This window comes from Lolium rigidum, chromosome 4 (assembly GCF_022539505.1).
Source record: "Lolium rigidum isolate FL_2022 chromosome 4, APGP_CSIRO_Lrig_0.1, whole genome shotgun sequence".
Taxonomy (NCBI): Eukaryota; Viridiplantae; Streptophyta; class Magnoliopsida; order Poales; family Poaceae; genus Lolium; species Lolium rigidum.
The window spans coordinates 97,933,261-97,953,097 of NC_061511.1; the positions used below are offsets into that span (position 1 = coordinate 97,933,261).

A 19,837-nucleotide genomic window follows, 5' to 3' on the forward strand; every position below is an offset into this window, starting at 1 on the left:
ATAATCATGGAACATGCAAAATAGATGAAATAACATAAGTATTGTGTCCCAATATGAAATATATCAATGAATAACAGCAAATTATGATATAAAATAGTGATGCAATTTGGACGTATCAACTACCAACCACTCCCAGCAAGTTGCTAGCTTCATGACAGTCCCAAAAGAAGGGAGTCTAAAATGGTTGTTTTTTGGTAGTGATAACAACTCAGGGCAAGATCGTGTTGAATAGGCAGATTGGAAAGAAGTTCAATTACATTTTTTTTGTGTATGATCAAATCTTGATCATAGTTTAAGTGCTTTTGTTGCAGTGAAGTTTTTGATTTATGTCTAGTATGCATTATTATATTTAAGATAATGTCACTATTGTCACATGTTATGTTGCATTTTGTCATAAACTGTTGTTCCTATAATAAGCACAAAACAACTAAAATGCTGCCAAATTTTCAATTATCACAGCAGTACAACATAATCGGTCCAACATACTGCCAAAATGCTACCCAATTTTCATTTAGCATAATGGTACATCTTAATCTCTACAATATAGTGTAATTTCCATATCTTTCGGTACAACATTGTCAAATTCATTCCATTGGAGATACATATGGCGCAGACATAACGCCAACCCACTTTGACATGTGAACTGACAAATACAACCGCGGTATTCCTCCTTGGCTCGCGCCGCTGCCTGTCGTGTGTTGTCTGCTGGTCAATTTCTGGAGCAGCATCGTCATGACGGCGACCAACACCACGAGCCACATTGCCGTCTATCCTCCATCAACCGCAACCACAACATCACCACACTTGACAAGAGAATGTCGTTAATGGGGAGCTACATGTAGGGGATTGGGTTTACTAGCCAGTGGCGCCTCTCACTGCATCCCCGCGACGTGCTTCCGACGTTTCGAGTGCTGCGCACCGCCATGGTCGACGAAAAGAAGCATATCAACGGTGAGACGAGGCAGGTCGACGAAAAAGAGCACTACCTGGCTCGACCGGACGAGGCCGGGGGTTATTTGCATCAGCGCCCTCCACCTTTTCCACCGTGGCTCGGCCTAGATGCCACATAGGCAAATCATCTATGCAAAACAGTCTGAGAAGGGGTTATGGGGAATTTGTCTTGTTTTGCAGAGTTTTGAGCTACGTGCTCTAGTTCTGGGGTTTAGAGCATCTCCAGCCGCGTCCCCCAAAGCGTCCTCCAAATGGCGCTGGATCGAGCGTTTGTGAGACATATTTTCTTCGTGCCGCCGCCCCAAACTTATTTTAACATCAAAATACTCTTTTTTTGTATTTTTATTTCATTAGAGAGGAGGAATATTCCACAAACTAATACATAATTGGGAACATGATTTTACACAAACTAAGGCATAGTTCGGAACATGGTTTTCACAAACTAATACATAGTTAAACATTGCAAAATGAGGAAACCTAACTAGTGTTAACATCGCAAGTTTCATGTGTTCGCTGCCAAGAAAGAACATTCTCAGGCACTCTGAGTCACCCAAACTGGAAAATCCAGCGGGTAATTATAGCCCTGTCGGTCCTTTTGAGGAAGAACATCTAGAAATCTTCGTGCCTATTTTCGCTGCGAAGAAAGAACACTCAGCGTGTTCAATCGTCCTCCTCATCGTCGTCGCCGTGATAGTGCCGGCGGCAGCATGTGTCGTCGAACACCTTGACGCTCATATCCACGTTGCCTAGGTAGGAGAATGTGAGCACGCAACCGGCTTGGAGGTCGTGGTAGCGCACGAACTTCTCCCAGCTGTGTGGAGGTACATCTTGCCGCGCCCATCGAAGAGCACGTCCACCGACCACCGACAACAGTCGCAGGCAGCCTTCCGCAGATGCACGCGATCGACCGTTGCCGGCAATGAACTCGGCGAACTTGTCCGGTAGCCTCTGGATGTCGAGTGGGTCACCGTTGAGTACGACGACAAACTCGAACAACACTTGGTGCTCTTACTGCAGGTACGACGATGAAGACAACAACCGTGCAGCTCTGCCACGCCAAGACCACGACCACGACCACGGCCTCGGCCTCTGCCTCTACCAGCCATGGCGTCGACTCTTGAGATAGTGGAGGCTAGGGTTGTGGAGAGAGGCGCTAGGATTTGTGTGTGAGGAACGATGCGATAGCATCTCTTTTTATAGGCCGGAGGGAGGCGGGGGAGAAGTGGCGCTCATTAACGCTGGCACAGAGAGCTAGGCGAGACGAGACACTTCGCTGCGCCCCTGCAAAAACTGCACCATCACTGCGCACCAATAACTTCGTCGCGAGGTAGGCGACGGTCAGGTTAAACTTGAATGTGCCGCTGGCGCGTCAGACCTGCGTCACCTCGTCTGTGTCACCTCGTCTCGCTTTTCGTTATATCCGGCGTGTTCGGAGCGTCCCCTCTGCATTAGGAACGGACTCGAACCGCCGAATGGAATGAGGCTTTGGATGACGCGGATTGGAAACAAAATTTTGTCAGGCGCACGAGATGCTCTCAGGGGTGCTCCCTGCCAAACTTGATAGTTATGTACTTCTTTCGCCTGTTATACGGCGTATTCATGCTCCGTACTAAGAAAGAATACAGCGTATTTCCACACGCACAAAAAACCTTAACCCCTCCCCCTTTCTCTCTCCCCCGATCCGTACTTGCATCGTGAGTCGCAAACCTCTCGCCGCCGCCGCTGCCGGCCGCCGCAGCGATGGGCGACTACGGCAACGCGATGATGCGGGGTAACCCGGACGGAGGCGTACAGGGCCGTCCCAAGGGAGTGGCCCGCGCCAACGTCCAGCAGCTGAAGCTCGTAACACTCCCTCCGCCCCCCTCCCCCCTAAACCCTAACGAACCCTATCTCGTTTATCCTTCTCCATTTTCTTTCGATTTGAGATCTGGTTGGTTTTTTGTGTGTAACAGATGGGACAGGGTCACCCGACGGGGCTCACTCCGAATCTGCTGAAGCTGTTCGAGGCCCGTCCGCCGCTCGAGCACAAGCCGCCCGTCGAGAAGCGCAAGCTGCCGGCTTACACGGGTAAGAGGTCAGGGGGTACTGATCTCCCTGATCTCTGGGGAGATCAGTAACTTTTATTATTCTGTGATTGATTGATGAGAGTTGAGTTGCTGTCGTCCTGAATGGTCATGATGTTTATTGCTGTTTTGTTGATTGGTTGTTGGTTGCAGGGATGGCGCAGTTTGTATCGCGGTTTGCGGAGCCTGGGGATCCAGAGTATGCTCCGCCTGTCCCAACCTGCGAGACTAAGGTATGGGTTCTTTGGTTATCAGAATTGCTATTTGTTTCATGTTTGTGTGTTCACTGTATTGCAAGCGGCACTTACTCCTTGCGGTCTGGCCAATTGGCCAGTCATATAGTAGCACAGCATAAAGTGGACGCTAGTGATACACTATTACGTTGGCATGATGTTTGCTAACTCAAATCTCTCTAATCGAGAGCGTTTTAAGTCAACTTAATTCTTTTGTGAGAGAAAACAACATAGGTAAGACTACTCAAATCTCTCTAATTGAGAGCGTTTTAAGTGAACTTAATTCTTTTGTGGGAGAGAACAACATAGGTAAGACTTTGACTGCCCCGATGCATCAGAGCTAAACCAAACATTTTTTCTTAGAATATTATCTATCTGTCTCCTTAGACTGTGCAACTGTCTGTTAAAGTGTTCCTGAACAACTTGTTTAAAGTCGACCCTTGCACTTGTTGATGACGGCGTGATTCTGTTACATATGTGAAATGAAAGCTTGCTCATTTTCAGTATGTTCCAGTGGAACAACGTATCTGGGCGTTATAACTTTTCCTGACATTACTCTAGACATGTTGCCTCTGAGCAACAGTTAGTTCGAACTGTTTCCACTGTTGAGAAGACATTGCTGCACTTCCTCAATTGAGTATATCGTTGGCAGAGCTTCAAAAGAATTGTTGGGCGGGCCAGCCTATAGCCACACATTTTTTTTCCAGAAATAGTAGCCTTGCCAGGTCAACCCAGCAAGACTAACGAACGATGAGCTGAATCCTGGATGGGCCATGGCCTAGGTTAGCCCCAACGGAGCTTCGCAACTGACCTCATTGATGTTGTTTATCACATGTGCAACCCGCGTTCTCAAGATACAAATAGTACTGTATATTTTTGTACCAATTGTCATGCCATTTCAATATTTGTTCCCAGTTTTAGTATTATATTTTGTGCTTATAGGCCGAAAAGAAGGATAGAATCCGAAAACTTAAGCTTGAGCAAGGTGCAGCTAAGGTTGCTGAAGAGCTTCAGAAATGTAAGTTCATTTTGAGCCATGTTGTCCCTTGGTTAATACTGATAGATGGTGTAACCTCATTCTTCTTTTTTCCTTTAATGTAGATGACCCACAAGGTGACCCCAACACCACTTCAGATCCATACAAAACACTCTTCGTTGCAAGACTTGTAAGTATTTGCTTGTTCATTCTTTTTGAAAACAGCCAGGTAGGGAATTAGTGCTCACTGACTTCACCAAAATCTGCAGAACTATGAGACATCTGAGAGTAGGGTTAAGCGGGAGTTTGAAGCTTACGGGCCAATTAAAAGGGTAAGTTCATGTAGTAAATCCCACAGGTGGAGGTATTCTTCTTTGGTAAGGTGTATGTTGTTTAATTATTATGATCAACAAAGCATTATGGGGTGAAAGCTCAAAAGAATAGTTGGTTCACTGCTATTCTATATACTCCATTCGAAATTAATTAAAGTTCTATCTTTGTCCTAAGTCAAATTTCTCTATATTTGACCAAGTCTATAGAAATGTGTGGTAATATCTACAACACCAAATATATATATGTATATATAGTACATAAATATATTTTATGTTAAACCTAACAGAATTGATTTGGTGTTGCGGATTTTTCTACGGACTTGGTCTAACTTAAAGAAGTTTACTTAGGACAAGGCTAGAACTTCATTAATTTGGAACAAAGGGAGTATATTCATCGTAGTTTCTGTATGGCTGCTATTTAGACATGTTTTGCACTTTTGTCCTATTTTTCACACCACAAAGAGTAGAAGCATTCTGCACCAGAGATTTTCTATGAACCTTTTTGTTTGATCTCGTTGTTGTTTTTGTACATTTGCTTGAAAGTTGGAGATGTACTTTCCGTGCATAAAATAATGAAGAGCCCCTTTACTATTTTTGCAAAAATTGAAGTAGAACTCTAGTGTTTTAAGCTGATACTGCATCTGTTGTGTTCTTTATGTGGATGAATACATTCTGTGTCTGCTCTTCAGTAACTGATGTCGTATTGCGCTAAACAACGGAAATATTAATCAGGTTATGCCGGCAAAATATGTAATCATGCAATTTACTTGTATTGACATGAGAATGCATCAGGTGCTCTCGAGCTTAGAAACCCCAACTGAAAGTCATACATGAGTCTGAAGAATTTTTTGATGTAGACATAACAAGTATCTACCCCTTCATGAAATTCCAAATCCAAATCTGATCCATAGTTTGAGATATAAAGAAGACATATTGTGCATAGCCAGTTGGCTACTCTCACTTAAGATTTTAATTTGTTGTTTGGATTGATATCTATTCTAACTTCTGTCAAATTTAAATATGAATTTTCGTTGCATGGTACATGCACATGGTGTCTATGTCGTAAAAGAGAAGTTCAGAATTCAAGTCTTTTAGGGGGCTTTTCTAGGCTCGGTCCACCAGGTACACCAAAATCTTGGCCTGGGTGCACAGGATACACCATTGTATACACATGACTGTTTGGTAGGTCCCGATATAATCTCTCTGCTAGCCATCTTTACAGATGTTGGGGCTTAGAGTTAAGCCTATGTAATCGGCACACTTCATGCTACATATATGTAACGTAGTGTACAGGCAGAACTCTGTTTCTCCCAGTGAATTGATTAGTCATTTGTATTGAATCTTTGATAACCCAGTTTAATCTCTGATTCATTGGTACAAGTACAACCATTTGAAGAATAAAATGTCTATGAAATAAATATTCACAAGTAGGTAAACTTTGGCTTAACACCTGTGGTTCTTTCTCTTAGTATCAGTCTTGCTCTTATTGAGAAAATGTTGTTAGGGAGAGTGAACCATTAGCTTCTGCTAAATTCTGCAAATGTAGTTGTTGCTTTTATATTTTTTCCCATTCGACAAAGTTTCCTCTTCTGTATTGTGATTAACTGAAGCAAAGAAGCTTGAATATTTCAGTTCGTACTTAGTAGGGCCCAAGTAACATGATCTCAGATCTGAACCATACATTGTTATCATGATCTTTATAACGATTATGCCTGCTCGTTGTATCACCTGTCATAGTTCCGAACTGTTCATAATGGTAGATGTAAGGTAGATTAATTTATGCCATAAAAAGCAGCGTATTTGCAGACATGGGTTTCTGCACTCTATACTTAACGGGTGGGTCTGCTGGTGAGTATATTATGGCTGCTTTCTATTAACTGTTAAAGCTAGTTCCGCTTCCTATGAAGGAAAAAACATCAAAGTTTGGTTCCATTTCCCTGTGCTTACGGAATAGACATCGCTCAGTTGCTATGCATCACCTCAGTTTTGTAATTTTTGCTGCTATTTTTCTTGGCTTTGTTACAAAGGTTCAACAAAATATACATAATGAAGAGGGCAGCTTGGTATAGTATTAGTCTACAATCGTTTATTTTTTTCTATCTAGTTAGCCAGTTCCCTGGTAAGAGGATATCATTGTATTTTCCAACATACGCGTCAATCAGCCAGACTGCTTTTCCTCCAACTGTGTTGATCTGTGCTGGATTTCACTCATCATAATGGAAGCTCTACATATGGAAGGTTAGCACGGCTGTTTTGGGCTTCATGCCTGTCTGTCGTGCAACATACAACATGTAAAATTAGCAAACCATACAATTAATATTTTTTAAAATATTATCAAGGCCACAACAGCTTTCATTTTGTGAAGTCTGTAATTACTATCTTTGAGCTTTGCAGGTACGGCTCGTAACTGACAAAGGTACACATAAACCTAGAGGATATGCATTCATTGAGTATATGCATACTCGAGATATGAAAAGTAAGTTTCTGGTTAGTAGATGTTGCCTGTAGGCTAGTTTGACACTCCTGCGGCATGTCTTACTTTTCCTCTGCCAATTTGGGTTGTCACCAGATGCCTACAAGCAAGCAGATGGGAGAAAATTGGACAACAATAGGGTACTAGTTGATGTGGAACGTGGTAGAACTGTTCCTAATTGGCGCCCCAGGAGATTAGGCGGTGGACTTGGATCAAGCAGAATTGGTGGTGGAAGTGCTGACCAGAAGCCCTCTGCTAGGTATATAACCTTTCATGTTGATGCATTAAAGGTGCTTCTGTTTTATCATGGAATGAGGTGATTGGGGAATGGAGATTGTTAAGTTAATCAATACTAAGTGTTTTTTTCTAATATCTTTCTTTCTTTTGGTCTTTGCTACATTTTTCTATAGTACTGATTAGAATAGAATTTCATACGGTTTGCTACATTGAAGTTTTGGTATTGCTTATTGCAATGTATATTAACATCGTAGTTATGCTTGCACATTCATTTGACGATTGCGTGTTTCTTATTGCCAGGGAGCAACCGAGTGCTGGACGCCCCAGATCAGAAGAGCCTAAGAGGGATGATCGCCGTACAGATAGGTAAGCCTCAGCAAAAGAACTTGTTCTGCATAACATTTCTTCCCTTGGTGCGTTGTGTTATGCTGACTTCTCACTTGATGCAGGGATCGTGAGAAGTCTTCTGAAAAGGTACGGGAAAGAGATCGCAGTGAGAAACCCCGGGAGCGCTCCCATGACCGAATGCGTGAGCGTGATTCAAGGGAAGAGAGGCACCGCCATAGAGACAGGGACAGGACTCGGGACAGGGATAGGGACCGAGGAAGGGACCGTGAGAAAGACCATGGGCGTGACCGTGATCGTCGTGATAGAGATAGAGACAGGGACCGTGGTCGGGATCATGATAGAGAGGTCCGTGGTCGTTCTCATGACCGTCAACGCGAGAGAGGCAGGGATCGAGAGAGAGATCACGGGCATGCAAATCACGAACGTGAACGCACTCGCTTGCATGATAGGGATGCTGATTATGCCAATGGTGAGCCAAAGCATGAAAGAAGCTTAGCTGATTATGGGCAGGATTATGGCTATAACCAGCCTGAGCAACACAAAAATCACGAGGCATATGGTTATGGTCAAGATGGGCGTGGGCATGAAACTGAACGCTCGAAGCAACTTGAGTTTGAGTACTATAAGGTGCAACCAAACACAGAACCTGAAGGCCCTGAGGAAGGTGAGGCCTATGAGGAAGGTGACTACCAGTATTACCAAGCAGCAGAAGAGCGCAAGACTGAAACTTGATCAGTGCAGTAAGTTTTGTAAACTGAATTTGTTTTCTTTTGAGATACTTCGTTTTTTTGTGGTTGTGTTTCAACCAAAAGTAGGCACAAAGCATGCCAACTTGTTGTCTCTGGCAGTCTGTAGCACATGTTTTATCTATTCTGGTTCTGGGGCAGTGCAGTGTGGTCGCGCTCGCTCGGTACTCTGTGTTTAGTTTTGCCTGCCAAATGCTAAAATCTGTTTGGGGTTGCATTTCCCCTGCAAGTATTCCAACCTATAAGCGTTTTATGGACTTGAAAATCTTTTGCTATGAATATTTTATTGAGCAGATGCTGAGGTCAATTGCTTGTTTAGATGGTCCCTGCATTTCAAATATACTGGTGCATATTAGTTTTTCCTAAGTCCAACTTTGTAAAGTTTGATCAATTTTATAGGAAAAAATATAACCATATCAAATAAATACCATGAGATGGATTCAACGATATTAATCTGGTCTTACTCATTTTTTGAACTTGAGAAAAGTTTACAGTTTGATTTGAACAACACGAATGTGCACTATATTTTAAAATTGAGGAAGTCGTTTTGAGTCTCATGAATTCAAATTGATAAAATTATTGCTGTCCAAAGATGTATGCTCCATGGGGCCCACCAGTCTACACCGCTCAGCGTATCACCTCAACCGCACAAGTACATATTGGGCTTTTCCCAAACCGTTTCCCAACACTGAGGTCATTTCCACTCATGTGGAATTCCTATTGTGAAAGGTTTATTGGCTGGGGAAATATGTATATGGGGTGATTATTAATATGCCAGTGGAAGAAGCAATATGTTCATTAAGTTAAATTTCAGCTTGGATTCTCTAAATTTAATCTCAAAATATATACTGTTTATAATATGACACTAGACTCTCGTTGTGTCTCTCAGGTAGGGTTGCAAACGCGGGACCCGCAATGTCCCGCATAACTCTATGTTTAGTGCAAATCCTACTACATGTGTTCCTTCCATATCTACCTAAAATGTACTGATCGGAAAGAATAAAGTTTGAAATAAACCTTCAATTTGTAGATGGTGTCGGAAATCAACCCTGAACTCCTGATCCCGGAAATGAACACCCTGGGTCTAAACTCAGGCCTTGTTTGGCAAAAGTGTTTTATAGAGTATTTGAGAGTATTTTTTGGAGGGGATTGGGTGAAAACACCCCTCTCACCAAAAACACTTTGTTACACCAAAATACCCTCACTCGTCAATACTGTTCATTGGTTTTCTATTTGGAAGGCAGGGATACAAACTTGAATTTCAGCAGACTTTTTTTCACAGTTCAGACAAGTTACGAAGTGAAATCTCTTCGACTTGGAAGTTTACGCTCCAAGAGCAATCACTGGTACTTGATACATTCAGAAATCAAAGTTGACAAAGAATCAGCTAAACAAAGAAGCAATTTTCGAGTACTAGTTCAAGTGTTCTAGTGTGACTCATTCGATTGCAAAGTAGAACTCGAATCAGTACTAGCTAAGAAAGTCCAGATCAAGTACAAGATATAGTAGAATCGATTGACCATGGTTGATGGGACGGAGCAGCTAGAATCCGGCGGTGGCCTTCCAGGTTGCAGACGCCAGACGGGCCGGAGTGGAGGTCTTCACGGACGCAGATGGGGCGTCGCTCCGAGCGTCAGCGTCGCCAACGCAGAAAAACACGAGGGACCAGGAGCGTCTTGAATACACGTCAATCCGGCGTGTATCGGGGAGTTTTCTGGAGTTGATCCCCGCGTAAACCGGCCCGCCAAACGGCCAACTCATGATTTTACGTGTAATAATATTGCGCCGGGATAATACACTGAAAACCTAGCTAATACTCCTGTACCAAACAGGGCCTAAAGTGGCATTTAGATCTTTCCCAAACGGGAGGATTGCTGACATTGCTGGTAAATCGCATCTCCACGGGGCTCACCAAGTCCCGAGCAGCATGCCGGCGTCAGAGCAGCGAAGGCTTCCCCGTCGCGCACAACGGCCGCGAGGCTCCTGGAGAGCGATGCGTTGTGCACATGTTTGTCCTGGAAAGCGGCGAGCCGGCCGCCCGATGCTGAGAACGGGTTCTCGAGGCGGACGTGCCGCGCAAGTGCGTCTCTCACAGCTTCGGCACGATCGTTTCCGTCTACGGTCAGCCGGAGGAGCAGGCGCCAGAGCACGAAGTGGTGCCCCTAGGTCGCTGCCCGCGTGCCCTTCGCGGAAGGCGGCGAGCCGCTCACCCACCGGCGACAGCGGGCTGTCGAGTCGGACGTGCCGCGAGCGCGTCCTTCGCAGCTGCGGTACTGCCGGCTTCTTCGACATCCAGCCAGAGGAGCAGGCGCTAGCAGCTCCGAGTAGCGGATAGCACGCCCCACGGGCCTCCTGTGTCATGTCGATGTACTCCAGCAGAAGCCCTCCGGTGTAGGAGCCTGATTGTCCATCCATGGCCGCCTTCGTGTCATGTTCCTTAAAGATAAAGATTGGTCGGGAGGAACCAGAGCCCTTGGGGATGGAAATCAAGCACCTGCCATGCCATGGAGATCTTGTGGGAGGAGATCAATCACGTGCCATGGAGACTGATTGGAAGTTGCGGTGACACATGGGCGGCGTGCGGCGGGCGCCGACCAAACTGTGACGGTGTGCGACGGCTAGATGAAGATGAGACGGGGACTCCACACCCACGAGCACAAGCACGTTGTTCATCTTATTTTTCCTCGAAGAGGTTTAGATTTGATGTCAGATACTGTACTAGTCAATACTCCCAACCTTCTTCTCCAAAAAAAAAAAAAAATCCCAGCTTTAACTGCTGCCATATCAGCAAATTCCAGCGAAAAATGAGGATCGGGAAAACGATAACCGGGATTAAGAGTTCATTGTGCTCATTTCCGGGATGGAGTTCATTCAGGATTAGTTTTCGACACCATCTACAAATTCAAAGTTTATTTCAGACTTTAGTCAATCGGAAACCAATCCGCCCCGCATATCCATCGCAGCCCTACTCTACGGGCGTGACAGTCGGACAATTAATTTTATGACATGGTCCAACATAAGATGCACATGAACAGAGCAGCTTACCGGGAGGGTTGCGTGTTACATTGCCGAACAGGAGAGCACCAAGTCGCGTCTCTCACTACGTCTCCAAAAGACTATTTCTTCGTGCCGTGGTTGGAGGACATCGCTGTCCAGTTGCGTCCTGTAACACCGAGGTTTCCAGACGATTGCAGGGTAGAATTAGAAATAGGATGTGCATTGCATCGTAAAACTGGGAAAACGTTCGCGTTTATTTACGTAAAAGCCTAAGAGGGATCTAGTTTCTCTCTCGACACCATTTAGGGTTAGAGTTTCGAGAGCGCGATAAATTTGGACATGACCTCTTTTGAACTAGGATTTTGAAAAAGGGAAAACAATTGAATTGATACTCACATTTGAGAATTTGAAATTGAAATAAGTTTGAATTGATATTCAAACTCAAACAATACACATTGAATAAGATTATGAATATTTCGAACAATATTGTAATATAAATATAATTCAAACAATAAAAGATTATAAATAAGTTACAAATAGCTTAATAGAGAAACCTTGAGCTTTATTGATCATCACATATAATACATTGTCATTTACAAAATTCATTTATATTACAATAAACCAATATTGAATCATAAAAATAAAAAATAAAGTATAAGGATATAAAGTGACCTATTCTAAATCCCTATCTACTGCCTTGATCATCTTGATCATCCAGAAGTCCTTGGCCATCTTGAATTCTTGCACAACGACATCAAACAAGCCATTTGGCCAAGTGGCAATGCCACTTGGATGTCAAAGGAAAAACACAAGAGAGGATAATATCAAGACCAGCCAAGCTGATCCAACCAACCCAAGTTTCAACATGGAACTCACAGGCAGCTTACAAGGCATTGTGCATGCCTCACAACACACAACAACCAGGGCTAGTCCGCACAGCACCAAGCCATGTTGTCGACCAAGGGGAGGCCGCCATATGCTATAAATAGCACGAGTGCTAGCAAAACCCTAGCCATCCATCGACACCAACCACCGAGTAGCAAGAACCACCAAGCACAAGAAGCTGTTCCAGCTTCTTCTTCATCAAGAACATAGAACCGTTGAACAACAATGGTGAAATAGAATAAGAACCAGATCAGCTAGGAGGAGGACGACAAGAGCATCACCAACAACAACCGATAGAAGAAATCCTCTACATCAGCAAACTTTTCTAGGAGCTGGAGTGAGGTATACCAAAAAATCATGAACAAACAAATAGGTTTTGTCATATTTTCATAAGCATGTCCAACACGGATTCACACAGGGTGGAATCACCATGTTTGGTCATCATTTGGTCATAGACCAAGTGAGAAAAATGGCATGAGTAGTGAGCCGATAAGAAAAACCACTAGCACATGATGATCAATTGATCATTTAGAGGCCGCACACAAAAGAAATTGTATCAGCAGCTCACTAGACATGATGAGCAGCTGCAAGTAGCATGCATTTTGCTGCAACAACAATGAGAGCAAGCTAAACTAGATAGATATTTGCATCCAGTAATCACTCAATCAATTGATTGATGCACAAAAGTATAAGGCAACCAAGTAGAGCATTAGAATGTACATGTAGCCTAGCAATAACCATCCAGCCTCACTGGCACTTGCTATAGCAAGAACTGCTAACCGCAATTAAGCCAGGGAAACCATTAGAGAGAAAAAGAGATGATGAAACAAGCAGCGAGTAGCTGCCTAGAGCAAGCCAAACAAGCCATTACACGGCCAGTAGCGCAACAGCAACAATAGCAGTAGCAAGCACAACAATGGTGGCGGCATAGCATGGCCAGTACCCAGAGAGGGGAGCCTGACAAGTATCTCTAGAGGTAGGAGACGAAGGGGAGATGCAAGAGGAGAAGGGGGCATGTACCTGGAGCAGCAGCACTGCAGGCGAGCACACGACAGCACGGCGGCATAGCCTGGCCACGGCAGCGCCAAGTCGCGACCAAGCCGGGGACACGCCAAGCACCGCAGCCACCAACACGACTCCGGAGAGTCGCCGAGCACCACCATGGCACCCAGGAACGCCGGCTCAACGCGAATCGCCGAAGACACCGCAACCCTAGTTGCAGTAGGGGTCGATGATGAGCAGAGGAGGCCATCCTTTCCAGATCGACACAAATAGGATGAAGCGGCGTCGCCATGCACGTCGATTGCGAGCAACGGCGTTGCCTGGAACCGCCGGAGATGGCTGGAGGAGGCCAGCGACGGTGGAGGCGACTCGGTGTTGCGGGAGAGCGAAAGGGGATTAGGGTTAGGGCTTGACCACGAGTCGGGGAGAGAGTGAGCTGGTTGGGCCGAGCCGTATGGGCTGGTCCGGCCTAACCAACTAGTCGGCCTAACTCCGTGGGCCCAAGGGGTAGTTTGGTCATTTGACCATTAGAATTTCTTTTAAATTTAGAAATCAATCTAAAAACACTAGAAAAACTCTAAAAAAATAAAACAAAATATGTAGATCACTTGAAAAATTATGACCTATTCAAAATAAATGTTTCTATAATAATTTGACCAAAAGTTAAAAATAATTATTAAGAAAAAATTACAAAAGAAAATTGTATAAGGAAAATTCAAACCTTTAAATAAGAAAAGGGAGAATTTAAAACTAAACCATATTTTCTTAATACTTAATCAAATAAAATAAATACTCCCTCCTATCCAAAAAATGTCGGAATGGCGATTTTGCAAAATAACCCACCAATTTTTTTCCTTGTCAACCTGCAATCCTATAGGGACGTCCGCCGCACCGATGGAGGCATGGGGCCGCACCGTTTCCCACGAGGCGACAAGAAATCATGGGTGGGTATCGGGAGGAGTTGGCATGCGGCATCAGTGCGGGAGCCTCGGCGGTGGCGGAGAGTGGGAAAGTGATGTCTACGGGGGCTTCTATTCTTGTAGACAGTGTTGGGCCTCCAAGAGCAGAGGTTTGTAGAACAGCAGCAAGTTTCCCTTAAGTGGATCACCAAGGTTTATCGAACTCAGGGAGGAAGAGGTCAAAGATATCCCTCTCAAGCAACCCCGCAATCACGATACAAGAAGTCTCTTGTGTCCCCAACACACCTAATACACTTGTCAGATGTATAGGTGCACTAGTTCGGCGAAGAGATGGTGAAATACAAGTAGTATGGATGTATATGAGTGGTAATAGCAATCTGAATAAAATATGGCAGCGAGTAAACATGCAAATGTAACGAGAAATAAACGGAGTTTCGATGCTTAGAAACAAGGCCTAGGGATCATACTTTCACTAGTGGACACTCTCAACATTGATCACATAATAAAACCACTCTACACTCTCTTGTTGGATGATGAACACCACTAATTGCGTAGGGCTACAAGAGCAACTCAATGCCGGAGTTAACAAGATCCACAACATTCAATGTTCATATTTAAATAACCTTAGAGTGCATGATAGATCATTGCAATTACACCAAGTACTAACATAGCATGCACACTGTCACCGACAGACTATGAAAGGGGGAATAGATTGCATCAATACCATCATAGTAATAGTTAACTTCATAATCTACAAGAGATCACAATCATAAACTACGCCAAGTACTACACGATGCACACACTATCACCATTACATCATGGAGGAGGAATAGTCTACTTTAATAACATCACTAGAGTAGCACATAGATGATATTCAACTAGATCACAAAGAGAGAGATGAACCACATAGCTACAGCAGAGCCCTCAGCCCCGGGGTTGAATTACTCCCTCCTCATCATGGAGACAGCGATGGCGGTGAAGATGGCGGTGGAGATGGCGGTGGAGACGACTCCGGGGGCAATTCCCCGTCCCGGCAGGGTGCTAGAACAGAGACTTCTGTCCCCCGAATTGGAGTTTCGCGATGGCGGCGACGTCCCTGGAGTCTTTCTGGAGTTTCGTCAATCTGTGTCGAGTTTTTAGGTCTCGAGGGATAATATAGGCAAAGAGGCGGCGCCGGAAGGGCTGCGGTGGCTCCACACAATAGGGTGGGGTGACCACCCTCCAGGCCGCGCCGGCTTGTGGGGAGGAGGCCCCGGGCCTCCTCTCGGCCCGGCCCTTCCGGCTCCGTGAGTCTTCCGGCGAAATAGAATTTTCGTGATTTTTCTGGATTTTCCGAGCACTTTGGTTTTTGGGCCTTTTCTGCAATAAACAGACATAATAAATAGAAACTGGCACTGTGGCATCTTGTTAATAGGTTAGTCCAATAAATGCCATAATATGATATAAAGTGCATATAAAACATGTGAGTATTGTCATAAAAATAGCATGGAACATAAGAAATTATAGATACGTTTGGGACGTATCAAGCATCCCCAAGCTTAGTCCTACTCGCCCTCGAGTAGGTAAACGATAACAAAGATAATTTTCTTAAGTGACATGCTATCATAATCTTGATCAATACTATTGTAAAGCATATGAGATGAATGAAGTGATTCAAAGCAATGGTAAAGACAATGAGTAAACAACTAAACCATATAGCAAAGACTTTTCATGAATAGTACTTTCAAGACAAGCATCAATAAGACTTGCATAAGAGTTAACTCATAAAGCAATAAATTCTTAGTAAAAGGCATTGAAGCAACACAAAGGATGATTAAGTTTCAGCAATTGCTTTCAACTTGTAACATATATATCTCATGGATAATTGTCAACACAAAGTAATATAACAAGTGCAATAGGTAAACATGTAAGAATCAATGCACACAGTTGATACAAGTGTTTGCTTCTAAGATAGAAAGAATAGGTAAACCGACTCAACAATAAAGTAGAAGATTGGCCCTTCGCAGAGGGAAGCATTGATTACTATATTTGTGCTAGAGCTTTTCATTTTGAAAACAAGAAACAATTTTGTCAACGGTAGTAATAAATCATATGTGTTATGTATACGACATCCTATAAGTCGCAAGCCTCATGCATAGTATACCAATAGTGCTCGCACCTTGTCCTAATTAGCTTGGATTAACATTGATTATCATTGCATAGCACATGTTTCAACCAAGTGTCACAAAGGGTACCTCTATGCCGCCTGTACAAAGGTCTAAGGAGAAAGTTCGCATTGGATTTCTCGCTTTTGATTATTCTCAACTTAGACATCCATACCGGGACAACATAGACAACGGATAATGGACTCCTCTTTAATGCATAAGCATTCAACAACAATTAAAATTCTCATAAGAGATTGAGGATTAATTGTCCAAACTGAAACTTCCACCATGATTCATGGCTTTAGTTAGCGGCCCAATGTTCTTCTCTAACAATATGCATACTCAAACCATTTGATCATGAAAATCGCCCTTACTTCAGACAAGACGAACATGCATAGCAACTCACATGATATTCAACAAAGGTGTAATAGTTGATGGCATCCCCAGAAACTTATAAGAAATAAGATACATAGCTACATGTTCTTCACCACAATAGTTTTTAAGGCTATTTTCCCATGAGCTATATATTGCAAAGACAAAGAATAGAATTTTAAAGGTAGCACTCAAGTAATTTACTTTGGAATGGCGGAGAAATACCATGTAGTAGGTAGGTATGGTGGACACAAATGGCATAGTTTTTGGCTCAAGGATTTGGATGCACGAGAAGAATTCCTCTCAATACAAGGCTAGGCTAGCAAGGTTGTTTGAAGCAAACTCAAGTATAAAACGGTGCAGCAAAGCTTACATATGAACATATTGCAAGCATTATAAGACTTTACATCGTCTCCTTGTTGTTCAAACACCTTAACCAGAAAATATCTAGACTCTAGAGAAACTAATCGTGCAAACCAAATTTTAACAAGCTCTATATAGTTCTTCATTAATGGGTGCAAAGTACATGATGCAAGAGCTTAAACATGAGCACAACAATTGCCAAGTATCAAATTATTCAAGACATTATACCAATTACCACATGCATCATTTTCTGTTTCCAACCATATAACAATGAACGAAGAAATCAACCTTCGCCATGAACATTAAAAGTAAAGCTAAGAACACATGTGTTCATATGCAACAGCGGAGCGTGTCTCTCTCCCACACAAGCATGATGTGATCCAATTTATTCAGAGAAATAAAATAACAAAATGAAAATAAAAGCACACAGACGCTCCAAGTAAAGTACATAAGATGTGACCGAATAAAAATATAGTTTCAAGAGAAGAAACCTGATAAGTTGTCGATGAAGAAGGGGATGCCTTGAGATGCTTGAGTCTTCTTAAAATATGCAGGGATGAACCACGGGGGCATCCCCAAGCTTAGACTTTTCACTCTTCTTGATCATATTGTATCATCCTCCTCTCTTGACCCTTGAAAACTTCCTCCACACCAAACTTCTCATAAACTTCATTAGAGGGGTTAGTACTCAAAAAAAACTTTAATCCATCTTGGCCCTGTAGTGACACATTGCAAGAACTCAATAAAACATTAGCTACAGCTCTCCACGTCTAGAAAGCCTCACTTAAAGTCCACAAGAGACAATGCAAAAAACAGAGATAGAATCAGTCAAAACGAACAACCAAGAAACACGAATTTTTAAGAGGTACTTCCGTTGCTCAAATCAGAAAACTCAAAACTAATGAAAGTTGCGTACATATCTGAGGATCACTCACGTAAATTGGCAGATTTTTCTGAGTTACCTACAGAGAATCATACCTATATTCGTGATAGCAAGAAATCTGTTTCTGCGCAGAAATCCAAATCTAGCATCAACCTTCTATTAGAGACTTCACTTGGCACAACATTGCAATAAAATAGAGATAAGGAGAGGTTGTTACAGTAGTAACAACTTCCAAAACACAACAAAACAGTAGCAAAATAAACACATGGGTTATCTCCCAAGAAGTGCTTTCTTTATAGCCATTAAGATGGGCTCAGCAGTTTTAATGATGCACTCTCAAGAAATAGTAGTTGAAGCAAAAGAGAGCATCAAAAGGCAAGTATGAAACAAATTTAAGCCTAACCCACTTCCTATAAAAAGGAATCTTGTAAATAAACAAATTCGTGAAGCATAATGCAACAAGCATAGAAAGATTAAACAAGTGTAACTTCAAGATTCTCAACATAAAGAGGGGAAACTTAATATTATTAAGATGCATATAACCGTGTTTCCCTCTCTCATAATAACTTTCAGTAGCATCATTGATGAAATCCACAATATACCCATCACTTAAAACATTCTTATCATGGTTCATATGCATAAGAGTATCATTAATTTTGGCATAAGAAGAGTTGTTCTCATCGATAGTAATTGGAGCAAGATTATTATCAAGAATTTGAACATGGTAAACAAGTTGCATATTAAGGGAAGTTTTTTTAGCAATCCAATCATAACTATGACAAGTTTCATAAGGATAGTTATAACCTATATCATAGAATTCTTTATAATAATCATCAAATATTGGAGGCATAGTGTCATCATAAGAAATAGAATAGTTATCTTTCACAATATGCTCATCTGTGACCATACCATCGTTGTTACTAGAAGGAGATGTATCAAACATATAATGATCAGTAGCAAAAGGATTTTCAAACACCTCATCCCCAAGCTTAGAGCTTTCTATATTATTATGGGAGGAAGCATGGATAGTACTCGATACTATGGCAATTATTAACATCATCATTTTCAGAATTAGTTTCCCGCAGATTTCCAATATCAAAAGTAGTGTGCTCTTTCAAATCATGATCACTAATGTAGGTAAAGGGCATAGGAAGATCATTGTACTCAGATTCATTATCATAATAATCATTAGGAGCAACATACTTACGGTTACCTATCGTTATCTCATACACGCTGGGATATGCCGTTACCTCTTTCTCTTTATTCCCCTTCTTCTTCTTCTTCTTCTTCTTCTTCTTCGTTCCCTTCTTCTTCTTCTTCTTCTTCTTCTTCTTCTTCTTCTTCTTCTTCTTCTTCTTCTCTCTTCCTTCTCCTCGTTCCCTTCTTTAGGAGGAAGAGGCTTGAAGAGGGGCTCCTCCACATAACCTGATTTATTTCCAGAAACAATAGAAGAAACTTGGGAGGATTCCTCCTTTTCGTTAATAAGTTCAAAACACACAGAGGTCCTATCATATTTTGGCAAAGTGTCATCTTCTAAAATATTTTGTATGTAAGTATTTGTATGGCAATTATCAATGCAATAAGAAAAACACCCACGCAGGACATCATCAATATCAAGATCACTCATATGTAACAAAGAGATTTTTCTTGATAACTCTTCACACCACAAAAATAAAGTAAGTTCATCATGCTGATTAAGAGTAATTTCATCATCACAATACAAATTTGAAGCACTCATGGGTTTCGAATTATCATTGGAGGAGCATTGAAAATTAAAATGACCCACTATATGGCAAAGTTCACAAATAAAAGGATAGAGGGCACAAACTTTTTTACCAAGATCATCTAGAGCCCTAAACCACTTTCTAGTTTTTTCATTCATATGGTGGATACAATATTCATCTTCGATTTG

At 42.5% G+C, this 19,837-nt stretch overlaps 1 protein-coding gene across 1 annotated transcript; it reads left to right on the forward strand.

The window, feature by feature from the left end:
- Positions 1–2,675: 2,675 nt before the first annotated feature.
- On the forward strand, positions 2,676–8,594 carry LOC124649892 (U1 small nuclear ribonucleoprotein 70 kDa-like). Its single transcript, XM_047189461.1, has 10 exons — positions 2,676–2,793; positions 2,904–3,018; positions 3,168–3,247; positions 4,190–4,265; positions 4,349–4,413; positions 4,493–4,555; positions 6,950–7,031; positions 7,125–7,287; positions 7,566–7,631; positions 7,715–8,594. Exons 1-10 carry the CDS (start codon positions 2,692–2,694, stop codon positions 8,343–8,345), a joined length of 1,443 nt encoding a protein of 480 aa, XP_047045417.1. The 5' UTR covers positions 2,676–2,691; the 3' UTR covers positions 8,346–8,594.
- Positions 8,595–19,837: the final 11,243 nt, after the last annotated feature.

Coding starts and splice junctions, on each gene's coding strand:
- LOC124649892 (XM_047189461.1), top strand. CDS start 2,692: ATGGGCGACTACGGCAACGCGATGATGCGGGGTAACCCGGACGGAGGC. Junction 4,266..4,348: donor TGCTGAAGAGCTTCAGAAAT/GTAAGTTCATTT, acceptor CCTTTAATGTAG/ATGACCCACAAGGTGACCCC. Junction 4,556..6,949: donor CTTACGGGCCAATTAAAAGG/GTAAGTTCATGT, acceptor TGAGCTTTGCAG/GTACGGCTCGTAACTGACAA.